Source organism: Melanostigma gelatinosum, assembly GCF_949748355.1.
Source record: "Melanostigma gelatinosum genome assembly, chromosome: 3".
NCBI lineage: Eukaryota > Metazoa > Chordata > Actinopteri > Perciformes > Zoarcidae > Melanostigma > Melanostigma gelatinosum.
The window spans coordinates 24,811,002-24,820,294 of record NC_136636.1 but is presented as its reverse complement, the minus strand read 5'-3'; the positions used below and the strand labels follow the sequence as shown (position 1 = coordinate 24,820,294).

Sequence of the window (9,293 nt, the reverse complement as noted above, 5' to 3'; positions counted from 1 at the left end):
AAGAAGCTGCTGAACGCTTTGCCCTCCTACATACAAGACACACTGACATGCTGCTGAAGAGCAGAGCTCTCATTGTTGATGAGAAGGATTTACTAGTAACCAGAGATGTGGATTCATTCTGCTCCTCATGAGGCAGTTTGGAGCTGATCTGTAATGATATTTGTCTTGAGTTCAGTGGTGAGTTAGAAAAGCTACAAACAAGTATTCCCACTAAACCCACTTACAGGAACACTCTGATGACTGCAGGCAGTTTGAATCATAGACCACTGAAAGAAGCTCTTCCTTTAAGACAACTACACATTGTACAATCACTGAAAGAGACTTCAATATCAAATCATTGGATCTTAAAGAAAGAGTTCCAAACAGACGAGTTTCCTTCTCAACAGACTGATTGTTCTTACAACAAGATCAGAGGATTTTATCTTCTTGAAACAAGATGACTTTCTTCATCATGTAAACCTTCAATGTGTTCACATCCATCAGTATGACTCATCAATTCAGACAACAGCAACATTTAGTCTTTGAAACAAATAAATGTAAATTTAATGAAAGACATCTTTACAGAAAGTGGTGAGAACAAAATCTCTTTGATAAAAGAAGCTCTGGTGATTTCTCTCTTTAAGACACATGCAGTGGAAGAGAAACAACAACAAACTAATACATCAATACACATTCACAACAAACATTTAGACCGCAGAGAAGTTTACATTTTCCTGCAGAGAAATGTGAGTTCAGGTCAGCAAAGATCATCATGAGCAGTGATAGCCTCCATGGTTTAACAGACACAGGAAGGAGCTCCACCTGAAGGAACTCAAACATGTACACAACAATGATGACAAGATGTCAAAGTACCGCCCTCAATCTTTGATGGACAGGTCAACAAAATCAGGTCTCAGCAAAAATGGACACAAAATGAGTTTAACAGAAATGAATTTGCTGTTCCATGAATCACTTCTGTCTATTTTAGTTTACAGAACTCAGCAGTGGCTCCATGACAATAAAACAACCAAAGTCCAGCATAGAGAGGCTGAGTGAATGTGGTCTGGACTCTGTGGAGGAGAGTCATGGTTTCAGAGACGCTGTAGAAAGACAGAATACCTGCTCTGTGATCCAGGTACACTCCTACTCTGGAGGACTGAGGACCAGAGACGGGAGTTTGGATCTTGTTGTACCGAAATATAAAACTGTTTTTGGAACAACGTAACGCCCAAGATTTGTCATTAAATCCAAAACCACATTCATCATAGCTCCCTGTTCTGCTGATATTCTTGTATGCGACTGCTACATAAACTCCTTTTCCTCTCCACTCCACCTCCCAGTAACAACGTCCAGTCAGACTCTCTCTACTCAGGACCTGAGAACATGCAGTGAATCTGTCTGGGTGACTAGAATAAGACTGTTGTTCACTCATAACTGTTGCTTTTCTGTTCCCCTCAGATAATAACAGTTTTGTGTGTGCTGTGTTTGGATCCAGTGTGATTTCACTTGAACATCTTAAGAACTCAGCTCTGGTCTTGGGCTCTGCTTGTGAAGGAGACAGGAAAACGTCCACTTCAGTCGCTGCCAGTGAGACGTTTGTCCTCTTGTCTCTCAGAACGTCCTGTAGTTTATCTCTGACTTCTGACACAGCCGCCGTCACGTCCTCAAAGTAGCTCAGAGGACGGATATGGATGGCGGACGAGTCTGTAGCTTCTCTGAGTGGTGGCAGTGAGGGGTAGTTGTGTAGAAACTGGTTGTGATCCTCTGTGTGTGAGAGCAGCTTCAGCTCAGCGTCTCTCCTCTTCAGCTCAGAGATCTCCTGCTCCAGCTTCTCCTGAAGCTCTTTGACTCGACTCACTTCACTTTTCTGCTGGGATCTGACCTGCTGCTTCACATCGGAGCTTCTTTTCTCCATGAGACGGATCAGCTCGGTGAAGATCTTCTCGCTGTCCTTCACCGCTTCGTCGGCAGAGCGATTGACGGCCTCCACCTCCTGCTGAAGCAGCTTCACGTCTTTCTCTCTGTCCTGGATTCTCTGCTGGATGTTTAGTCGACTCACCTCCAGCTCTCTCTGCCTCTCAGTCCTTTCTGCTGCAGCTGAGACTGTGTCGTGGCCTTTGTGTTCATCCACAGAGCAGAGGTAACAGATACACTGCTGATCAGTACGGCAGAACATCTTCATCACCTCATCGTGACGAGAGCAGATGTTCTCCTGGAGCTTCTTGGAGGGGTCCACCAGCTTGTGTTTCTCATAGGCAGGGGATTCATAATGAGGCTGGAGGTGTTTCTCACAGAAAGAGACCACACACTGCAGACAGGACTTGAAGGCTTTCAGTTTCCTCCCAGTGCAGACATCACAGGACACATCTTCAGGTCCAGCATAGCAGTGATCAGCAGGAGCAGCTTGGAGTCCAGTCTTCTTCAGCTCCTCCACTAAAACTGCTAACATGGTGTTTTTCAGCAGCAGAGGCCTCGGTGTGAAGGTCTGCCTACACTGAGGGCAGCTGTGGAGTTTCTTCCCATCCTCTTCATCCCAGTGTGTTTTAATACAGTTCATGCAGTAGCTGTGTCCACAGGAAGTAGTCACCGGATCCTTCAGTAGATCCAGACAGATGGAACAAGAGATGGCTTCCCGATCCAGCTGAACTCCTTTCTGCGCCATTTCACCTCTCAGTGACAACGACTGTCTGAGTTTCGCTTCACTAGAAGTGACTCTGCTTTGACTTCTGATCTGAACAACATGTGTTTGTTCAGTGAATGGAGGCTGTCAGCTCTATCGCTGCACCACCATGTTGGTTACAGCCATCTTTAAAACTGTAGAACTGAAGGGGAGGGAACAAGGAAACACGTGGGCAGAGTGGAGCCGCTGTGTTTGAGAGCAGGAGGAAGAAGGAGGGCTTATCAAGCTGTGCTTCATTCCAGGAAGAGGAGCAGCGCTGTGAATGTCAACTTTGCTTCCTCATTCACAAGCAGAGCCTCGGTTAATAGTCAGTGTGTGTGTGCGTGCGTGCGTGCGTGCGCGCGCGTGTGTGCGCGTGCGTGCGTGTGTGTGTGTGTATAATAGAATGACGTCACTGGTGATCAAACATCATGTATCACCTGCAGTAACGTGTCACCTGTGTGTGCTTTACATATCATGGCGCCATCTTGTGGTTGAAATATAAAACACAACAAGTTGTCTCCAAACTAACTAGTAAGAGTTGAACTTAACATGTGAGGATTCATCTCAAGTCTCACATGTTGGTGGACTCACACATGAAGAAGCTGCTGAACGCTTTGCCCTCCTACATACAAGACACACTGACATGCTGCTGAAGAGCAGAGCTCTCATTGTTGATGAGAAGGATTTACTAGTAACCAGAGATGTGGATTCATTCTGCTCCTCATGAGGCAGTTTGGAGCTGATCTGTAATGATATTTGTCTTGAGTTCAGTGGTGAGTTAGAAAAGCTGGAAAGAATTCAGAATGTATTTGAACAGTTTGATGCCAACTCTCCCTTTTGAGACACATTTCAGTTCACGGTCCACAGTCACATCTCACCTCTGATCTCATGTTCAATGGGCCTGAGGTCAAGTCCTCATCTGAATATCAACCTACATAACTCACTGCGTCCTCACTTCTCTCATAGAACATGTGTTGTTGTCTTCACATTACTATACATTCAGGCTGCAATAATTATGTCGTCTGTACTTTATTATTTGAATGTGTGTATTAATTATTATACGAGTAAACATTTCTCATAATAATAACTTCCCTTATTTGTCATTTTTGTAATAGAGTGAAAAGTCCCAGATGATTACAGGCAGCACAAGAGCACAGAAACCCACCCCACGCTAAATATCAGTATCAGCATATATGAGAACCCTGCTTCCTGTTTTCTTTCTGGAGAAAACCACAAAGAAAGTGTGTTGTATTCACATACCATGCGTCACCAACTGCCTTCAGTGGCCCTGGACACAGACATGCAAAAGGCCCCACTAAGACACAGAGATTTGAATCACTGTTGAGCCTTGTTGGTGATTGATCTGTGTCTCTTTGTGGTCATGTTGTGTCTCTTTGTAGTTGTTTTGTGTCTCTTTGGATTTGCTGAGTTTTGTGTTTAGAGTTTTGACTAAATGGGCCAAAGAAAATGTGTGTTAACAATTGTGGAAAGACTGTAAAATACTAACTTTCGTGACAGCACTTAAAGGCATCAGAAGACAAGCGATGTATACTGGTAGTAACATATACCACCTGTAGAGGGAGGAAATGTAGAGTCGAGCAATGCAGTGTTTTGGATTACCAACGATGGAGAACTGATAAACAGTGAAATATAAATTGCAAAAAACATTATCTGTCATCTCAAAACCTGAGATAAAAAAGAACATCAGACTACAATGACTATGATCTGTGGTTATTGCACTTTTCATCTCCAAAACCTTCACAAGTAGCACCATAGAAACATTGTTGGTGGGTATACAAAACAATGCTTTTATTCTGGGTCACAACGCAATGAACACGTTACATACGACACGACATACACACAATACCTCCCAATGTGGGAGAGGAATAGTTCAAGTTAAGCGTTGCAGTTTCGTCAGGATTGTCCTGCAGACAGTTACAGCACAACATTCAACAACCAATAGGAAAAGCACTGTGCCATAAATAAAGAGTGGTGTATAAATCACACGAAGGCATATTGAACGCTGGGATTGCAAACATGGCCTGAACGCACCTTTTGGGAATGGAGAAATACAGCAGCATTCGTGCCTTTTTGTTGGAGGTGCATTTCTTGTCCTGTACTGATATGGGCTGTGAAGTTCTAATCCTTTCAGGGTCAACAGAGATGAGCTTCTTGACGGGCGAAACCCTCGTCTCCGTCATGTCTGAAACAGCAGTGCATATTCAACCGCACGACCCTTGTGGTCTTTCCTGCTTAGGCGTTTTAGTGCAAGTCCAGTGATACAGCACCCGTAGCTGTCCCTTCAGAAATGGGTTGCCGGCGTTTTTTTTCCATTCGCACGTTTCCTTATTTGTTTGGGAAAAGAGACGATGATTCCAGTTCTTTGGAGCAGCTGCGGGGGAGGCTCCGGCTCGGATCTAGGCTTCAGAGGACGCCTGGGGTTTGAGCTGGGCCTTCTCCATGGTGGTGCCGTACGGGTCTGACCTTTTGAAGAAGCCCATCTGGAGGGAAACATGGAGAGAGGACAATCAGATTTGACTCAATCGCACACAAAGACTGGACTGTGAGTGGAAGGCTATCTGTAGAAATGACCATTCCTCTCACAGGTGTTACACTCTTCTTTACGTAACAAGTTGTACAGTTTACTGTTTTCTTCATAGAAAAAGCATTTGTGATGTTGGTCCACCGTGGCCTGGTAATAAGTTTGTTTCGATCAAATTCAACTCTTTTTGAGCTAAAACATATTTTATCAAGAAATTGTTAAATATGTACATCACCGTGCTAGAGCAAGACACTTGGAACAAGGCCACTATGATTTTTTGTAGTCCTGTAGTTATTTTGTGTCTCTCTGTAGTGTGTTTGCATCTCTTTGTTTTGTGTCTCTTTGTGTTTTGTGTGTCTTTGCAGTCGTTTTGTCTTTTTGTAGTTGAGTTGTGTCTCTTGTGGCCGTTTGGTGACTCTTAATTTCGTTTTTGTGTCTCTGTGGTCATTCTATTTGTCGTCTGCAGTCGTTGTGCCTTTCTTTTTAGTTGGGTTTGCATGTCTCTGTAGTGGTTTTGTATCTTTTTGTGGTGGTTTTGCATGTATTTGTAGTTTTTGCGTCTCTTTGTGGTGGTTTTGCATGTATTTGTAGTGTTTTTGCGTCTCTTTGTGGTGGTTTTGCATGTATTTGTAGTGTTTTTGCGTCTCTTTGTGGTGGTTTTGCATGTATTTGTAGTGTTTTTGCGTCTCTTTGTGGTGGTTTTGCATGTATTTGTAGTATTTTTGCATCTCTTTGTGGTTTTGTGTCTTATGAAATGGTGCTCTGTAGACCTGTAGACCTGTGTCATTTGGTCCCTGTAGTAACACTAACTAACCCCCTTTTAAACTGTACCTCAGGTGTCCTGATTTTAAATTTGAACAAATCCCAACCAGTCAGAAACATCTTTATCGGCGCATCACCTTGTAGAGCAGATATATGAGCAGGGCGAGTAATAACAACCCAGCTAGAACAGCCAGGATGATGATCCACACTGGAACGGGGAACGGACTGTCCGGCTTGTTCCACATCACAGCCGTCACCACCTGAACCACAGGGAAACCACGGCGACCACATGAGCCTCCGCAGACCTTTCACTGACATCTCCATGGGAAGATAAAAATAAACCAGAGGAAGTTACCTTTTTGGATCCTGATGGCTTGAACTTGGGAAGAATTGAATACGGCATCCTGTCCACCTTGTACTGGACAGAGCACTCCAGAACATACTGCTTATAGGCCCTCTGTGGACAAGCAAACACACCTGTTAATAAGGGCTGGAAGGCTGCCAGTATCTTATAGGGACAGTTCACTCCTGCAGTGCTGTTCACCAATCTAGATTGTTTTAGTGTGAGTTACCTAATGTTGGAGATATCGGCCGTAGAGATGTCTGCCTTCTCTCCAATCGAATGGAACTATATGGCGCTGGGCTTGCGGCGCCCAAAGCGCCAACAATATACTCACAATAACAAACGGACCTTGTTGAGAGCAGCTGTGTAGCAACTATGGTTGAAAGAAACAAAAGTTCCTTCATGAAACTACTCACAACAAGGTCTGTGTGTTAATCTCAAGAGGTAAAGAGGGAAAATATGTAGTTTTGATTTTGGGGTGAACTGTCCCTTTAAGAGTTTACCCACTTCAAGACAAACAATCCCGAACAGATATTCACAGCATCATCTTCCATCATCCTGTCTACTGTTGACTAGATATTGTGTTGTTTGCTGCTATTATACTTGCTTAGATATAGGACACTATGAATAGTGTAGTAAACACAGTGTAGAATCTGCATGGAGTATGGAGTTAGGACACACATCTGTAATTGTAGTTTGATGACCTGGCCGACAGAGGGCAGTATACGACCACAGATTGGTCTGTGTTTCCCTCTTGACTCCAGTGTCCCGTACCGAGACGTTACATGTGAAAAAACGTGCAGAGCTGCGTCCCGTCGTCTCACCTCGATGAAGGTCTCGGCCCACAGTCTGGAGCGCAAAGTCAGGATGGCGTTGGCGCCTCTTTCCAGCAGCCCGACGTGACACTGCAGCTGCCAGCACTCCACCGCCGAGCACGTCTGCAGAGGCACAAAGCCACCGTCACACATGCGCAGCACGCAGCGACTGCAGCACGAGTCACTGTCATAACTGATTGGTTTGGCTGATTTGGGCCTCGAAGCCTCAAACCACAATGATCTACTGCAGCTTCTTCTGCAGAAATCATGAAATATGAAAGGACATTTCAGTAGGTAACACTGTTCAAGAGTGGATACGTGTGTAGAAAGCAGATAGGTGGTCGGGGTGAACTGTGGCTTCAACCTAATTGTGAGAGGTCTACTTGTACATGCCATCAGTACATTTTGCTGACTTTTTCAATGCACAACTTGTATTGTAGTGTATAGTGTTTTAGTATTGCGGTGTTGCTACTTCAGGGATCTGACTACTTCCAAGAAAGCGATCAACACTTCCCCCACGATGCCACGGCCGTGTAACGTAGTTATTTAATCTTATGTCCGTCTCATCGTCTCCTACTGAAGATGCTTTTCACTCATGCTCCCAATTAGTGTCATCGTAGTTTTAACGGTTAGAGGGGCTTTTGTTCGTTTGTTACTAATGTGTATCTCTGGCTATTTTTAGGCAGGTACACAGTTTCAAAAGTCATTTCAGTGGCGCATGGATACTGGGAAGAATCTTAAAGACGGTTCATTTGAATAGCAGGAGAGATTAGCAGTCAAACATTACAGTCAGTGACGCAAGCCGCACGAAGAGGAACCCAGTGAATCACAAACCCAATTAACTTCATCTCACAAACGATCACAGCAAGCAGCAGATGTTGACCAGAGCTCATTATATCTTTCCCCATTTCCTCTGCTGAAAGACATAATGTCATTATGATTCCAGTTCAGAGGCCGGTGCTACCTCTTCCTCTGACTGGACTATTTTGGTCTAAATAAACGACATGAATGTGCAGAACCCACACGGGACTGAAAAAGATAAGTTGCATTAAAACCTCAGTAAAGAGCCACTAATGAAAACACACTCCCATGTGGGACTGAACACCCAACACAAGTTGAATGGATTTAAAGAGCCTCTGTTGTGGTTTTATTTGGAGAGAACAGCGTCACCATGATTCCCTCCACATGCTGAGTCGAGGAGGAACGAGAAGGAGGAAAACAAACACCTCCTGGGCGTCGTCATGAACACGTGGAGTCAACTCGTCTGTCCTGATGAGGAACAACTGTTAGCTCGGTCTGCCATCAAGTCAACAAATACTGCAGCTTTTGAGTTGCTGGAAAACACATCAGCTGTGTTTCCATCAACATGTCCTTTTTTATGCAAATTTTGAAAGTCTTGCATTCGAAAAGCTGTATGGAAATGGCAAAATTCGATAAAACTTCCTCAATTTGGCAAAATAGTTTTTTTGCCTTCGTCAGAAAAAAGAGTCAATGCGCGAAATGGATTGTGAAAACACCTTTGCCGAATAACTTCTGACGTATCGAGAACATTTAACTCAGTGACAGATCAGCTGTTTCTGCTGTCGGCGTCGTCACTGATGCATATTTATATTGTCTTTGTCTCCAGACAGCACGAATCATGCAACATGGCCAATACTACCCGACATGAAAGAACCGTTAAAACTGTCCCTGAAGACTTCTCCCCATTTCCCCTCGTGGTTAGATGGTCAAGTCGACTTGTTTTGTTTCCTGTTCGCAACCTCTGCTTCTTCTTCTACTTTGCTTAAAATTTGCTTGACAATTGAATGGAAAAAAGAACTGCTGTTCCCTTAGCTAGGCTAACAGTTCCACCTTGCTCCCAGTCTTTGTGCTAAGCTAGGCTAAACAACACCATTTATGGACACACAAATTGATATTAATCTTCTTAAATGATTAGCATGTAACCACGGGTGGTTCGACTCAAGGTGAAGAACTCCGCAGATTGTATTACAGCAGCTCGGCAGAAAACATATTCCCGTTCATTGTTACAACTATCTCTCTTCCATGTTGTCTCACCAGGTTTCCTTGTTCGGCCAGGAGGTCTCTGTACACGTCCCTCCTCCGGATGTGGTGCTCAGTGCTGGATTTCAGCTCTGCTGCTGGAGGCTGGAGCTGCATCCATCGACACATCGACAGAGTCATCAGCAGACG

General features: G+C 44.2%; 2 protein-coding genes across 2 annotated transcripts in view; both read right to left on the bottom strand.

The window, feature by feature from the left end:
* Nucleotides 1–513: 513 nt before the first annotated feature.
* Nucleotides 514–2,656, bottom strand: LOC306775880 (tripartite motif-containing protein 16-like). Its single transcript, XM_079266432.1, has one exon. It carries the CDS (start codon nt 2,639–2,641, stop codon nt 959–961), a length of 1,683 nt encoding a protein of 560 aa, XP_079122558.1. The 5' UTR covers nt 2,642–2,656; the 3' UTR covers nt 514–958.
* A 1,777-nt stretch (nt 2,657–4,433) lies between these two features.
* Nucleotides 4,434–9,293, bottom strand: part of LOC306775876 (integrin alpha-5-like) — a 47,387-nt gene continuing 42,527 nt past the window's right edge. Inside the window, exons 26-30 of the mRNA XM_079266426.1 lie at nt 9,159–9,254; nt 7,113–7,226; nt 6,301–6,402; nt 6,083–6,205; nt 4,434–5,142 (exon numbers count right to left, since the gene is read on the bottom strand). Coding sequence (XP_079122552.1) covers nt 5,059–5,142; nt 6,083–6,205; nt 6,301–6,402; nt 7,113–7,226; nt 9,159–9,254 — 519 coding nt within the window. The 3' untranslated portion in view covers nt 4,434–5,058. The remainder of the gene's footprint in view (nt 5,143–6,082; nt 6,206–6,300; nt 6,403–7,112; nt 7,227–9,158; nt 9,255–9,293) is intronic.

Excerpts from the sequence above, each read along its gene's own strand:
- LOC306775880 (XM_079266432.1), bottom strand. The coding sequence starts at position 2,641 with ATGGCGCAGAAAGGAGTTCAGCTGGATCGGGAAGCCATCTCTTGTTCC.